This window comes from Salmo salar, chromosome 23, assembly GCF_965601325.2.
Source record: "Salmo salar chromosome 23, fSalSal1, whole genome shotgun sequence".
Taxonomy (NCBI): Eukaryota; Metazoa; Chordata; class Actinopteri; order Salmoniformes; family Salmonidae; genus Salmo; species Salmo salar.
In genome coordinates this window covers 29,426,581-29,443,210 of record NC_138313.1, presented here as the reverse complement: position 1 = coordinate 29,443,210, position 16,630 = coordinate 29,426,581, and the positions used below count along the sequence as shown (strand labels likewise).

Here is a 16,630-nt window from a genome sequence, read left to right as displayed (position 1 = left end):
TTGAGAATCCATTCAACAAGAAAATATAATATACTGCTCAAAAAAATAAAGGGAACACTTAAACAACACATCCTAGATCTGAATGAAAGAAATAATCTTATTAAATACTTTTTTCTTTACATAGTTGAATGTGCTGACAACAAAATCACACAAAAATAATCAATGGAAATCCAATTTATCAACCCATGGAGGTCTGGAATTGGAGTCCCACTCAAAATTAAAGTGGAAAACCACACTACAGGCTGATCCAACTTTGATGTAATGTCCTTAAAACAAGTCAAAATGAGGCTCAGTAGTGTGTGTGGCCTCCACGTGCCTGTATGACCTCCCTACAATGCCTGGGCATGCTCCTGATGAGGTGGCGGATGGTCTCCTGAGGGATCTCCTCACAGACCTGGACTAAAGCATCCGCCAACTCCTGGACAGTCTGTGGTGCAACGTGGCATTGGTGGATGGAGCGAGACATGATGTCCCAGATTTGCTCAATCGGATTCAGGTCTGGGGAACAAGCGGGCCAGTCCATAGCATCAATGCCTTCCTCTTGCAGGAACTGCTGACACACTCCAGCCACATGAGGTCTAGCATTGTCTTGCATTAGGAGGAACCCAGGGCCAACCCCACCAGCATATGGTCTCACAAGGGGTCTGAGGATCTCATCTCGGTACCTAATGGCAGTCAGGCTACCTCTGGCGAGCACATGGAGGGCTGTGCGGCCCCCCAAAGAAATGCCACCCCACACCATGACTGACCCACCGCCAAACCGGTCATGCTGGAGGATGTTGCAGGCAGCAGAACGTTCTCCACGGCGTCTCCAGACTCTGTCACGTCTGTCACGTGCTCAGTGTGAACCTGCTTTCATCTGTGAAGAGCACAGTGGCGAATTTGCCAATCTTGGTGTTCTCTGGCAAATGCCAAACGTTCTGCACGGTGTTGGGCTGTAAGCACAACCCCCACCTGTGGACGTCGGGCCCTCATACCACCCTCATGGAGTCTGTTTCTGACCGTTTGAGCAGACACATGTACATTTGTGGCCTGCTGGAGGTCCTTTTGCAGGGCTCTGGCAGTGCTTCTCCTGCTCCTCCTTGCACAAAGGCGGAAGTAGCGGTCCTGCTGCTGGGTTGTTGCCCTCCTACGGCCTCCTCCACATCTCCTGATGTACTGGCTTGTCTCCTGGTAGCGCCTCCATGCTCTGGACACTACGCTGACAGACACAGCAAACCTTCTTGCCACAGCCCGCATTTGATGTGCCATCCTGGATGAGCTGCACTACCTGAGCCACTTGTGTGGGTTGTAGACTCCGTCTCATGCTACCACTAGAGTGAAAGCACCGCCAGCATTCAGAAGTGACCAAAACATCAGCCAGGAAGCATAGGAACTGAGAAGTGGTCTGTGGTCCCCACCTGCAGAACCACTCCTTTATTGGGGGTGTCTTGCTAATTGCCTATAATTTCCACATGTTGTCTATTCCATTTGCACAACAGCATGTGAAATTTATTGTCAATCAGTGTTGCTTCCTAAGTGGACAGTTTGATTTCACAGAAGTGTGATTGACTTGGAGTTACATTGTGCTGTTTAAGTGTTCCCTTTATTTTTTTGAGCAGTGTATATGGTTTAAATACATACATATCTAGTACAGGTATTGCACTTTTGTGTTTCCAAATGTGTCCTCTTGTGTTAATGAAAATCACTGTAAGGTCAAGACTGTTTACAGAATGCATTTAACCCATGTCACGGTTGTCGAAAAGAGTAGACCAAAGTGCAGCGTGTGTCGTTCCACATTTTATTTAATCTGTGAAACTATGCAATACATAAAATAAACGGAATAAACAAAACAAACCGTGACGCAGAGGTGAAACAAACACTACTCAAAAATAATCACCCACAAAACCCAGATAGAAAAAAACCCTACTTAAATATGATCTCCAATTAGAGATGAGGACCAGCTGCCTCTAATTGGAGATCCTCCCAAACAAACCAACATAGAAATACAAAAACTAGAATCTAACATAGAAATAGAACACAGAATAATCCCCCCTGTCACGCCCTGACCTACTCTACCATAGAAAATAACAGCTTAACATGGTCAGGACGTGACAGTACCCCCCCCCCCCCCCCCCCCAAAGGTGCAAACTCCGAATGCAACTAAAAAAACAAAACAAGTAAACAAAAGGGAGGGTAGGGAGGGTAACCAGTGTCTATGGCGGCTCTAGAGCAGTACCCAGAACCTTATCATCCAGCGCATTCTCCAGTAGAGGAGGCGGCTCTGGTTCGGGGCGTAACCCCCGCTCCGCCCGCTGATCCCTCTGCTTCTGTGCCACCGGACCGTAGATCATCGCCGGAGGTTCCGGGCTGCAGGCCACCGCCGGAGGTTCCGGGCTGGGAACTGTCGCCGGAGGCTCCGGGCTGGGAACTGTTGCCGGAGGCTCCGGACTGGGAACTGTCGCTGGAGGCTCCGGACTGGGAACTGTCGCCGGAACCTCCGGACTGGGAACTGTCGCCGGAACCTCCGGACTGGGAACTGTTGCCGGAACCTCCGGACTGGGAACTGTCGCCGGAAGCTCTGGACTGGGAATGCGCACTGGAGGCTTGATGTGTGGGGCTGGCACAGGTGACGCTAGACTATTAACATGCACCTCAGGGCGAGTGCGGGGAGCAGGAACAGGACACCCCGGACTGGGCAGACTCACTGGAGGCCGGGTACGTGGGGCAGGCACAAGATATACTGGATCGTGGAGGTGCACTGGAGGTCTCGAGCGTAGAGCTGGCACAACCCGTCATGGCTGGATGCTTACTTTCGCCCGGCAAACGCGGGGCCCGGGCACAGGACGAACTGAGCTGTGCAGGCGCACTGGCGACACAGTGCGTAGCGCCGGCGCAGGATATCCTGGACCGAGAAGGCGAACTGGAGACCAGGAGCGCTGAGCCGGCACCACCCTTCCTGGCTGAATGCTCAACCTAGTACGGCGATTGCGGGGCGCGAGCACAGATCGCACCGGGCTGTGAATGCGCACTGGCGACACAGTGTGCATCACCGCATAACACGGTGCTTCCTTCTTCACTCGCTCTGGCTCAGGTCTCCACCCTGACTCTGCCAAACTCCCCATGTTCCCCCCAAAGATGTTTTGGGGGGGATGCCTCTCGTGCTTCCGTCATTGCCGTGCTAGCTCCTTGTAACGTTGCCGTTCTGCTCTCGCTGCCTCCACCTGTTCCCATGGGAGGCGATCCCATCCAGCCTGGATCTCCTCCCACGACCAGGATCCCTTTCCATTCAAAATGTCCTCTCAGGTCCACTCCTGATCACGCTGCTTTGTCCTTTGGTGGTGGGTGATTCTGTCACGGTTGTCGAAAGGAGTAGACCAACGTGCAGCGTGTGTCGTTCCACATTTTATTTAATCTGTGAAACTATGCAATACATAAAATAAACTGAATAAACAAAACAAACCGTGACGCAGAAGTGAAACAAACACTACTCAAAAATAATCACCCACAAAACGCAGGTAGAAAAATCCTTACTTAAGTATGATCTCCAATTAAAGACAACGAGGACCAGCTGCCTCTAATTGGAGATCATCCCAAACAAACCAACATAGAAATACAAAAACTAGAACCTAACAACATAGAAATAGAACACATAGAATAACCCCCCCCCCCGTCACGCCCTGACCTACTCTACCATAGAAAATAACAGCTTACCATGGTCAGGACGTGACAACCCAAACTTTGGGACTACCCTGCATTTTCTGGCCCCCATCTTCTTCATTTGACAATTCATTCCAGGCTACACGACCACACAAATCTATATTCCATCCATGGATATACAATGACATTATGTCTAATATGCATTTCCCACAACAATACCAGTGCATACGCATATCAGTAACAACAACATTAATGTTAGATGTCATGCAGTAAAAACAAAACTGCCATTGGAAAAAAAGGCATCTACAATGCCACAATGTTAAGACAGTATCAATGAAATACAACTTTAGTTCAGCATTGTACTGTAATGACCTCGATAGATCATAAATAAAATTATGTCCACAACAGAGGATCGAGTTCTTGAATTGAACGGTTTATTTAACCACAACTGACACAGGCTACTTTGGCCGTAGCCTATGCTAAATACATCCGTATTCCACCCAGACTATTTGCCTTGACATCCCTCCCCACCCCCCTTTGTTTTTACATTACTGCTACTAGCTGTTTATTATCTATGCATAGTCACTTTACCCCTACCTAGATGTACAAATTACCTCAACTAACCTGTACCCCTGCACACTGACTCAGTACCGGTACCCTCTGTATATACCCTCATTACTGTTATTTTATTGTGTTACTTTTTTAATTTAAATGTCTTAAAACTGCACTGTTGGTTAAAGGCTTGTAAGTAAGCATTTCACAGTAAGGTCTACACCTGTTGCATTCGGCACATGTGACAAATACATTTGATTTGATTTGATTAAACAACAGGTATCCAACTCTCTGTTAGGACGTGAACGAGACAGAACAATAAAAGCATGACAATATAACATGTAATGCCCAGCCACCTGCCCAGCCCCCCACTGGTCCATCAACTACAATGACGCCTGCACTGAAACATTCCAGGCATTTCTTTGATTGCCAGACAGCAGGGGGACTGTCATGCTGGACCCTGTGAAACCATCAGAAACTGATAAACATGCAATGATAACCACACAACAACAGAATGTCAGAACACAGGCACACATAACTGCCCAAGCAAGTCGCTACAGTACTGATTTATGGTATTTGTCTGCATGCCACTAGATAGCGTCAAATCCAGTCAGGGGAGCTCATTAGTGATTTCACTAAGGTAGTTTTGAATTACTTCAAATTACAGAGCTAAACTGTGTGTACTATTGACTTAACTCACAACCTTTCCCAGCATAGGCCTGTGTCACGTCCTGACCATAGAGAGCTCATATTTTTCTATGGTAGAGTTGGTCAGGGCGTGACTGGGGGGTTTTGTCTAGTTTAAATTTTCTATGTTATGTTCTAGTTTCTTTTTTCTAAGTTGGGGTTTCCGTATGATTCCCAATTAGAGGCAGCTGGTCATCGTTGTCTCTAATTGGGGATCATATTTAAGTAGTTGTTTTTCCCACTTGGTTTTGTGGGAGATTATTTTGAGTTAGTGCATGTAGCACCTCTTCGTCATGTTTAAAAAAATAAAAATTATATGGTTTATTGTATGTCTTGCCTAGTTTCGCATTATAATAAAATATGTGGAACGATATTCACGCTGCGCCTTGGTCCGTTCCTACACACAGTCGTGACAGCCTGCTACTGCCAACACACCCCAGTTCCTTAGTTCTCTCTCTGTTCTCTGTCTCTTCCTCTCTCTCCTCAGCATGTCTGTGCTAGTTCCCCTGTATTCTCTTTAAAGTGCAAAACATTTTTGAAGGACTCGGCTGACAGGAGATAGAGGAGTTCTGAAGGCAGGTTTTAATCACTCTGTAATACTATAGTTTGAGAGAAGCAAGTGCTCAACTCCCCCCTTCCATTCCCTCTCTTCCCCTAATACACCCTTTCTCTCTGCAGGCTGTGTATCACCAATGGATGGGAAATATGCTATTTTTCTTGTCTTACCTGTTTTTTTACATTCTTACCCACTACTATAAGATGAGCTGTGGACTATCCAGTGTTAGTGGCCATTTAAACAGTGCAGCCACACAATTTCAGCTAGGCCTATTACTGTAAATGTTTTATACATATTCAGAAACTGTCAATGGTTAAGGTATTTATAAACCCCTTTTTAAATATTTTAAGTTAACTATAATGTCAAATGTTGTCAGTGGTGTAAAGTACTTAAGTAAAATGCTTTAAAGTACTACTTAAGTTGTTTTGGGGGTATCTGTACTTTACTATTTCTATTTTTGACAACTTCTACTTTTAGTTAACTACATTCTTAAAAACACCCAAAAGTATTAGTTACATTTTTAATGCTTAGCTGGAAAGGAAAATGGTCCACTTCACGCACTTATCAATTGAACATCCCTGGTCATCTCTACTGCCTCTTGTCACGGGCGTCGTAGTGATTGGACCAAAATGCAGCGGGGATGTGAATGGTCATTTTCTTCTTGATTAAATAAAATGAACACTGAACAAAAAGAACGATGAAAACAGTCCTGTCAGGTACACAGCTAAACAAGAAACAACTAACCACAAAAACCCCATGAAAAACACCCGTACTAAATAGGACCTTCAATTAGAGGCAACGAGGAACAGCTGCCTCCAATTGAAGGTCAAAACAATAAACTAAACATAGAAATAGAATAACTAGAAAATAGAACATAGAAATACAAAACATAGAACACTACCCAAAAACCCTGACAACACAAAACAAACACACCCCTGCCACGTCCTGACCAAACTACAATAACAAATACATTTACATTTTTTTTTTTTTACATTTTAGTCATTTAGCAGACGCTCTTATCCAGAGCGACTTACAGTAGTGAATGCATACATTTCATTTCATACATTTTGTTTTTTCTGTGCTGGCCCCCCGTGGGAATCGAACCCACAACCCTGGCGTTGCAAACACCATGCTCTACCAACTGAGCTACAGGGAAGGCTGGTCAGGACGTGACACCTCTGATCTGGCGGACTCACTAAACACAAACACTTCATATATAAATAATGTCTGAGTGTTGGAGTGTGCCCCTGGCTATTCGTACAAAATAAAAATACATGTAAATGTGTCCCATCTGGTTTGTGTAATATAAGGAATTTGAAATGATTTGTACTTTTACTTTTACTTTCGATACTGAAGTATATTTTAGCAATTACATTTACTTTTGATACTTAATAACCTGTTGGGGCTAGGGGGCAGTATTTGCACGGCCGGATAAAAAACGTACCTGATTTAAACTGGTTACTACTCTTGCCCAGAAACGAGAATATGCATATAATTAGTAGATTTGGATAGTTAACACTCTGAAGTTTCTAAAACTGTTTGAATGGTGTCTGTGAGTATAACAGAACTCATATGGCAGGCCAAAACCTGAGAAGATTCCTTGCAGGAAGTGCCATGTCTGACAATTTGTTCTCCTTCTGTGGCATCTCTATCGAAAATACAGCATCTCTGCTGTAACGTGACATTTTCTAAGGCTTCCATTGGCTCTCAGAAGGCGCCAGAAAGTGTAATTTGGGTGTCTGCAGTCTCTGGGCGAAGTACAGCAGCTCTGTTTGTGAGTGGTCAGGCTGGGAACAGTGACACTGGAGATGCGCGTTCATAAGAATTCTCCATTTTTTTCTTTCAGCCTTTGAATGAATACAACGTCGCCCGGTTGGAATATTATCGCTATTTTACGAGAAAAATTGCATAAAAATTGATTTTAAACAGCGTTTGACATGCTTCGAAGTACGGTAATGGAATATTTGGATTTTTTTTGTCACGAAAATGCGCTCGCGCGTCACCCTTCAGATACTGACCTGAACAAAACGGAGGTATTTGAATATAACTATGGATTATTTGGAACCAAAACAACATTTGTTGTTGAAGTAGAAGTCCTGGGAGTGCATTCTGACGAAGAACAGCAAAGGTAATCCAATTTTTCTTATAGTAAATCTGAGTTTGGTGAGGGCCAAACTTGGTGGGTGTCAAATTAGCTAGCCGTGATGGCCGGGCTATGTACTCAAATATTGCAAAATGTGCTTTCGCCGAAAAGCTATTTTAAAATCTGACACCGCGATTGCATAAAGGAGTTCTGTATCTGTAATTCTTTAAATAATTGTTATGTACTTTGTGAACGTTATTCATGAGTAATTTAGTAAATTCACCGGAAGTTTGCGGTGGGTATGCTAGTTCTGAACATCACATGCTAATGTAAAAAGCTGTTTTTTGATATAAATATGAACTTGATTGAACAAAACATGCATGTATTGTATAACATAATGTCCTAGGAGTGTCATCTGATGAAGATCATCAAAGGTTAGTGCTGCATTTAGCTGTGGTTTTGGTTTTTGTGACATATATGCTTGCTTTGAAAATGGCTGTGTGATTATTTTTGGCAGGGTACTCTCCTGACATAATCTAATGTTTTGCTTTCGCTGTAAAGCCTTTTTGAAATCGGACAATGTGGTTAGATTAACGAGAGTCTTGTCTTTAAAATGGTGTAAAATAGTCATATGTTCGAGAAATTGAAGTTATTGCATTTTTTAGGTATTTGTATTTCGCGCCACGCGATTCCACTGGCTGTTGACTAGGTGGGACGCAAACGTATATTACACTTCAAACCATACTGTCTTCAGATTGAAACACTGTCAAAAATACTGTCAGTCTGATTTGTAATAGACTGTAATAGCCCAAATTTAAAAAGCAAACATTGATTACATAACGTTTTTACATGGTGGGGTCTCAAAAAATTTCTTATATCAAGATGGGGTTGAGGGCCAAAAAAGTTTGCGAACCCCTGCCTGTGTAACACGATCCAAGGGGCAAATCAATCAATGACTCATGCAGGGAATGTTGGCTCAATTTGCTTTGCCACACTATTACAAGTTCTTGTTCACTCTTGCATCAGGCTACTCTGTGACTTTACCTTAGAACCATAATAGTATGGGCTGCCCATCCAAGAAGTGACGCTCAAGGGTTCCGATTTTGTGCTGCTTGCAAGACAACTTGGAAACTCTGAACCCTCTGAGTAAAAATATCCCTATTGGTTCCTAACGTTTTTGGAGTAAAGGTTCCTATTGGTTGATTCTGATACTTTCCAAGCGGGAAACTCGGAGTTCATCTTTCTTGCTGCATTCAGACAACTCGGAACTCGTAAACACAGAAATGTCCGACTTCGAAACTTGTAGAAACATGAGCTCTGATGCCGCATTCACGTTATGTCAGAAACTCGGTGTATCCGACTTGTTAACCTCTTACATCTAGACGTTCCGGTAGCGGAACACCTGCTCCAATATCCAATGATAGGCGTGGCGCGAATTACAAATTCCTCAAAAATACAAAAACTTCAATTTTTCAAACATATGACTATTTTACAGCATTTTAAAGACAAGACTCTCCTTTATCTAACCACACTGTCCAATTTCAAAAAGGCTTTACAGCGAAAGCAAAACATTAGATTATGTCAACAGAGTACCCAGCCAGAAATAATCAGACACCCATTTTTCAAGCTAGCATATAATGTCACAAAAAACAAAACCACAGCTAAATGCAGCACTAACCTTTGATGATCTTCATCAGATGACAACCCTAGGACATTATGTTATACAATACATGCATGTTTTGTTCAATCAAGTTCATATTTATATCAAAAACCAGCTTTTTACATTAGCATGTGACGTTCAGAACTAGCATTCCCACCGAACACTTCCGGTGAATTTACTAAATTACTCACGATAAACATTCACAAAAAACATAACAATTATTTTAAGAATTATAGATACAGAACTCCTCTATGCACTCGCTATGTCCGATTTTAAAATAGCTTTTCGGTGAAAGCACATTTTGCAATATTCTGAGTAGATAGCCTGGCATCACAGGGCTAGCTATTTAGACACCCAGTAAGTTTAGCCTTCACCAAACTCCGATTTACTATTAAAAAAGTTTGATTACCTTTGGTGTTCTTCGTCAGAATGCACTCCCAGGACTGCTATTTCAATAACAAATGTTGGTTTGGTTCAAAATAATCCATAGTTATATCCAAATAGCGGCGTTTTGTTCGTGCGTTCAAAACACTATCCGAAGTGTAAATAAGGGTCACGCGCATGATGCATTTCGTGATAAAAAAATTCTAAATATTCCATTACCGTACTTCGAAGCATGTCAACCGCTGTTTAAAATCAATTTTTATGCCATTTTTCTCATAAAAAAGCGATAATATTCCGACCGGGAGTGGTGGTTTTCGTTCAAAGATAAAACATGGAGTCCACTCGTGTACGAGCCTGAGTCTCACAGTACTGTGACCAGCCACTATCCAAACGCGCTAATGTTTTTCAGCCAGAGCCTGCAAAGCCACGATTCAACTTTTTGCCGCCTTCTGAGAGCCCATGGGAGCCATAGGAAGTGTCACGTAACAGCAGAGATCCCCTGTAATGGATAGAGATAATCAAGAAGGCCAAGAAATTGTCAGACAGGGCACTTCCTGCATGGAATCTTCTCAGGTTTTGGCCTGCCAAATGAGTTCTGTTATACTCACAGACACCATTCAAACAGTTTTAGAAACGTTGGAGTGTTTTCTATCCAAATCTAATAATTATATGCATATTCTAGTTTCTGGGCAGGAGTAATAATCAGATTAAATCGGGTACGTTTTTTATCCGGCCGTGAAAATACTGCCCCCTAGCCATAACAGGTTAACCAAGGCAGAAGAGTTGGATCCAGAGTTTCTCACTTGGGAGGTATCAGAATCAACCAATAGGAAGCTCTACGGAAATAACTTACGTTCATTTTAACTCGGAGACCCGAGTTTCCAACATGACAAGAACGTAGCATGAGTTTCCCACTTGGATCCAACTCTTCCGCCTAGGTTAACAAGTTGCATATTTCTGAGACATGGGGCGGGGGCCTATGCATATTTATAAACAATAGCTGGTGCACGATATCTAAGGAAGTCTCAGGGTTTTGCTCGCCTAAAGTAGAGTATCTCATGATAAGCAGTAGACCACACTATCTACCTAGAGAGTTTTCATCTGTATTGTTCGTAGCTGTCTATATACCACCACAGACAGAGGCTGGCACTAAAACCGCACTCAATGAGATGTATTCCGCCATAAGAAAACAGGAAAACGCTCATCCAGAGGCGGCGCTCCTAGTGGCCAGGGACTTTAATGCAAGGAAACTTAAATCAGTTTTACCTCATTTCTATCAGCATGTTAAAATGTGCAACCAGAGGGAAAAAAATTCTAGACCACCTTTACTCCACACACAGAGACACGCACAAAGCTCTCCCTCGCCCTCCATTTGGCAAATCTGACCATAATTATATCCTCCTGATTCCTATCCTCCTGATTCCTGCTTACAAGCAAAAATTAAAGCAGGAGGCACCAGTGACTTGGTCTATAAAAAGGTGGTCAGATGAAGCAGATGCTAAACTACAGGACTGTTTTTCTAGCACAGACTGGAATATGTTCTGGGATTCTTCCGATGGCATTGAGGAGTACACCACATCAGTTACTGGCTTTATCAATAAGTGCATCGAGGACATTGTCCTCACAGTGACTGTACGTACATACCCCAACCAGAATCCATGGATTACAGGCAACATTTGCACTGAGCTAAAGGGTAGAGTTGCTGCTTTCAAGGAGTGGGACTCTAACCCGGATGCTTATTAGAAATCCCGCTATGCCCTCCGACGAACAATCAAACAGGCAAAGCATCAATTCAGGACTAAGATCAAACCGTACTACACCGGCTGTAACACTCGATTGATGTGACAGGGCTTGCAAACTATTACATACTACAAAGGGAAGCACAGCCCAGAGCTGCCCAGTGACACAAGCCTAACAGACGAGCAAAACTGCTTCTATGCTCGCTTCAAGGAAAATAACACTGAAACATGCATGAGAGCACCAGCTGTTCTGGAAGACCGTGTGATCACGCTCTCCGCAGCCGATTTGAGTAAGACCTTTAAACAGGTCAACATTCACAAGACCACTGGGCCAGATGGGTTACCAGGACGTGTACTCCGAGCATGCGCTGACCAACTGGAAAGTGACTTCACTGACATTTTCAACCGCTCCCTGTCTGAGTCTGTAATAACAACATGTTTTAATCAGACCACCATAGTCCCTGTGCCCAAGAACACTAAGGTAACCTGCCTTAGTGTTACCCGTAGCACTCACGTCTGTAGCCATGAAATGCTTTGAAAGGCTGGTCATGGTTCACATCAACACCATTATCCCAGAAACCCTAGACCTACTCCAATTTGCGTTCCACACCAACAGATCCACAGATGATGCAATCTCTATTGCACTCCACACTGCCCTTTCCCACCTGGACAAAAGGGACACCTATGTGAGAATGCTATTCATTGATTACAGCTCAGCGTTCAACACCATATTGCTGGGACTAAACACCTCCCTCTGCAACTGGATCCTGGACTTCCTGACGGGCCACCCCCAGGTGGTAAGGGTAGTCAACAACACATCTGCCACGCTGATCCTCAACACAGGGGACCCTCAGCGGTGCATGCTCAGTCCATTCCTGTACTTCCTGTTCACTCATGACTGCACAGCCAGTCACAATTTCAACACTTTCATTAAGTTTGCTGATGACACAACAGTGGTAGGCCTGATCACCGACAACTATGAGACAGCCTATAGGGAGGAGGTCATAGAACTGACTGTGTGGTGCAAGGACAACAACCTCTCCCTTAATGTGATCGAGACAAAGAAGATGATTGTGGACTACAGGAAAAGGAGGACCAAGCACGCCCCCATTCTCATCGACGGGGCTGCAGCGGAGCAGATTGACAGCTTCAAGTTCCTTGGCGTCCACATCACCAATAAACTAACATGGTCCAAGCACACCAAGACAGTCGTGAAGAGGGCACGACAAAACCTATTCCCCCTCAGGAGACTGACAAGATTTGGCATGGGTCCTCAAAGCCTCAAAAGGTTTTACAGCTGCACCATCGAGAGCATCCTGACGGGTTGCATCACTGCCTGGTATGGCAACTGCTCGGCCTCCGACCGCAAGGCACTACAGAGGGTAGTGTGTACGGCCCAGTACATCACCGGTGCCAAGCTTCCTGCCATCCAGGACCTCTATACCAGGCGGTGTCAGAGGAAGGCCCTAAAAAATGTCAAAGACTCTAGTCATAGACTGTTCTCTCTGCTACCGCACGGCAAGCGGTACCAGAGCGCCAAGTCTTGGTCCAAGAAGCTTCTAAACAGTTCTACCCCCAAGCCATAAGACTCCTGAACATCTAATCAAATGGCTACCCAGGCTATTTGCATTGCCCCCCCCCCCCCCCCCCCACTACTCTCTGTTATTATCTATGCATAGACATTTTAATAACTCTACCTACATGTACATAATTACCTCAATTACCTCGACACCAGTGCCTAAAGCACATTGACACATTGACTCAGAACAGTTACCGCCTGTATATAGCCACGCTATTGTTATTTACTGCTGCTCTTTAATTATTTGTTATTCTTATCTCTACTTTTTTGGGGGATTTTCTTAAAACTGCATTGTTGGTTAAGGGCTTGTAAGTAAGCATTTCACTGTAAGGTGCCTGTTGTATTCGGCGTGTGTGACAAATAACATTTGATTTGAAAGTATCAGAATCAACCAACAGGAAGCTCCACGTTTCCGAGTCCGGAGTTTTCCGATAGGCGGGTTCACAACAACATTAGAGCTTCGGAGGCAATAGAACGCGGAAGTAAATTTACAATAGTAAATGAGCTAAACCAAATCGAAAAAAGTATTGTATCTAGTGTAGGCCTATTATTCTCATAAACGTAGCTATAATTTATACGTTTAGTAGATTTAGTGAAGTGACGCTGGAGTATTATGAACGCGGAATTGGAAGCTCAGGAAGATGAACTGCTGGCGCTCGCGAGTATCTACAGTCAGGAGTTCAGACGGGCTGTTTCAGGATTGGGTGGGGAAATCCGGGTCTCTTTGGACCTACCTCGGGACTTCAGTGTGATTGTCAAATCAGGTTTGGATTCAAATAATAGTCATTATTTTATATTTTATGCAAGTCACCTAAACTCACAATTTAGAAACCGTTATATGAGTATTGAATTATTCTGATCTCACTACCAGTTTTATTGCAGCCTTTAATTAGGTTATGCTACAATATAAATTGACAAAACATATATTCTATACTCAGGGTATTCTAGTAAAGCAGATGAATGGTATCCAGGCTTCTTTTGTCTTTATTGTGATACCAAGGTGACAAGCACAGAGATTATGTAATATCTTTCCTCCCTCCTCTGGTGCTGGCCTTCGACCTACCTTTGGATTACCCCTCCACCTCATCACCCGAGTTTATACTGAGCTGTAAGTGGCTCTCCCATAGTCAGGTATGTTTAGATCAAAAATGTATTCAATACTGTGAAGTGTATTGAGACATCATTTGTGTATTGAGACATCATTTGTATGTGTAGTAATCATTGATTAATGTCTCAGCTCTCAGCAGTGTGTAAGCATTTGGATAAGATATGGGAGGACACTGTGGGCAGTGTGGTCCTCTTCTACTGGGTCCAGTTCCTCAGAGACGACCTGCTTGACTTCCTGAATATCCGGCCACCGCTGGAGATCCCTGTCAATGACCAGGGCCAGGCCAGTCCATCTACTGAGGGCAGCGAGGCTGGAGACTCTCAGGGGGAAGCAGAGGGCAGTGTAGTTGAAACCTCTGATAAGGCTGCAGTGTCCCTGGACACAAGGGCCCTCTCAATGTTAGCCACAGACACAGACCTCCTGGTGCATCTGCTGGACTATGATGAGAGACAGAGGCTGAGAGTGTTCGAGGGACAGGCATATGACTGTGGGATATGCTTAATGAGCAAGTTAGGCTGTAGTCAGTACAGAGAGTGCGGCCATATTTACTGCAACGAATGCATGTCGGAGTACTTCACGGTCCAGATCAGAGACGGGAACGTCCGTGGCCTTACCTGTCCGGAGCCTGAGTGCAGCTCCACAGCTACACCCTCACAGGTAATGAAAAACTGAAGTGAATAGATGTTTATTCTAGAGATCAAAGTTGAAATACAGTTTCTTCAGTAAATATCTGAAGTTAACCTGTGTGAAACTGCTATTCTACACTATGTGGAAACTAAACCCAGAGAATGAACTGTTGTTTAAGGTGAAGCGGTTGGTTGGGGAGGAGTTATTCACCCGTTACGACCGCCTCCTGCTCCAGTCCACTCTGGACCGCATGGCTGACGTGATTTACTGCGCCCGCAAGGCCTGTGTTGCCCCAGTGGTGCTGGAACCGGACACAACCGCTGCCCTCTGTCCCTCCTGCCGCTATGCCTTCTGCACTATCTGTCGCAAGACCTACCATGGCACCTCCCACTGTAAACTGAGGGAAAACACACTCCTGACCTCAGGCTCTGACTCAGCTGCTGAGTCATCCTATGCAGGCGTACCTCAGACAGAGGGTAAGAGAAACCATTCAGTGTAAGTTATATGCAACCAAATGAACCACATGCATGTCTGTTGATCAGTCACACTTTCGGAGCCTTGGTGCTGTGTGAAAACCTACAATGAAAGTGTATGATTGTGGAAGGTAACTTAGAATAGAATGTTTCAATAATTCTTAAAGAAATAATAAACACAATTAATGTATTTGAGATGCTGTGCCTCTAAGCACTGTCATGGCATTTTAAGTATCCAATGTTTAGCTCTATCCACTGTTGAGTCATTCCAGGTTGCTTTGGCTCAATCAAACTCTTATCCCAGCTTGTGCGCCATTTTCTGTGTTTGTCTGTTTCTGCCTGTAGCTGGGCTCCAGGGCCTATGGGAAGATTATGCCTCAGGCAGTGAGGAGAGGAGAATGTTCCTGGAGAAACGCTATGGGAAACACATTCTCAACACAGTGGTGGAGGAGAGCCTGAGTGAATGCTGGAAAGGCCAGAACAGCAAAGAATGTCCATCCTGCCGTGCCAACATACAGGTAAGCCTGAGCTCTATAACCAGCCTATTGTACCTTTGACATGGCATGGCTTGACATCATCCTCGTAACCAGTGTCTATCCTCTCATTACAGAAGAACGGTGGCTGTAACAAGATGGCCTGTTTCACCTGTGGTCAGTACTTCTGCTGGGTGTGCCTTAGTATCCTGGACAAAAATAACCCTTACAAGCACTATGAAAACCCTAACACTGCCTGCTATAATGCCACATTTGACTGACCGTAAGGTTGTGCTACTGTTTGATAACCCTGTGCATGTTATTTTACAGCTCAAGTTCAGATCAAATCATATTTATAGTCAATGCTATCAGATTACTACATGAGCTTTCTAAAATCTTAGGCATGTAACAAAAACTGCTGCTCAAACACCTTAACCCATTTGTTTCCTGGTGCACCTAAGTGCAACTCAACCAAGGTTATGGATGAACACAATAAAATATAACCTCTCAGAAATGCAGGCTTTTTCAGACCCTTGAAAAGTGCTTCTTACAGTTCTTTAACACATTTAAAGCTTTCTTTAAGATTTACCTCAGTCTTTGGCCAAATATGCAGTCAATAATGAAGCTTCATTCTATGCTACAATACAGTGTACATCAGGGCTCTCCAACCCTGTTCCTGAAGAGCTACCGTCCAGTAGGTTTTCACTCCAACCCTAATCTAGCACACCTGATTCTAATAATTAGCTGGTTGATAAACTGAATCAGGTTAGTTAAATCTGGGTTTGGAGCAAAAACCTACAGGAGGGTAGCACTCCAGGACCATGGTTGGCGAGCCCTGGTGTACATTAATAGCTTAAAAATAAGAATGTTCTCTGTGTAAAGCATCACAACAATAAATATTTTCAAAAGTCTAAAACGTAATTATTGATGGATTCTTGCAGTATCTATATGTCATTTTTTTAATGTTTACAACAATTTCTCTGTAATAATACATTTTTATGACCTCTGGATTCTCGCAGATTCAGGAATGGCTGAAGAATTGCAACATTTACCTGGAGCTAACTCTGCAA

The 16,630-nt window shown here is 43.9% G+C and overlaps 1 protein-coding gene across 2 annotated transcripts; it reads left to right on the top strand.

Annotated features, from left to right (window-relative positions):
* Window positions 1–13,304: 13,304 nt before the first annotated feature.
* Window positions 13,305–16,476, top strand: LOC106584348 (E3 ubiquitin-protein ligase RNF14). 2 transcript variants are annotated; one of them, XR_001323729.3, is made up of 6 exons: window positions 13,305–13,643; window positions 13,880–14,010; window positions 14,117–14,644; window positions 14,793–15,109; window positions 15,433–15,605; window positions 15,698–16,476. XR_001323729.3 is itself a non-coding variant. In XM_014169560.3 (6 exons), the coding sequence occupies exons 1-6, from the start codon at window positions 13,493–13,495 to the stop codon at window positions 15,839–15,841; spliced, it is 1,425 nt and encodes a 474-aa protein (XP_014025035.2). In that variant the 5' UTR covers window positions 13,307–13,492; the 3' UTR covers window positions 15,842–16,476. The 2 variants fall into 2 exon arrangements, 1 of the variants encoding a protein (XP_014025035.2); XM_014169560.3 differs by having other exon boundaries at window positions 13,307–13,643; window positions 14,793–15,090.
* Window positions 16,477–16,630: the final 154 nt, after the last annotated feature.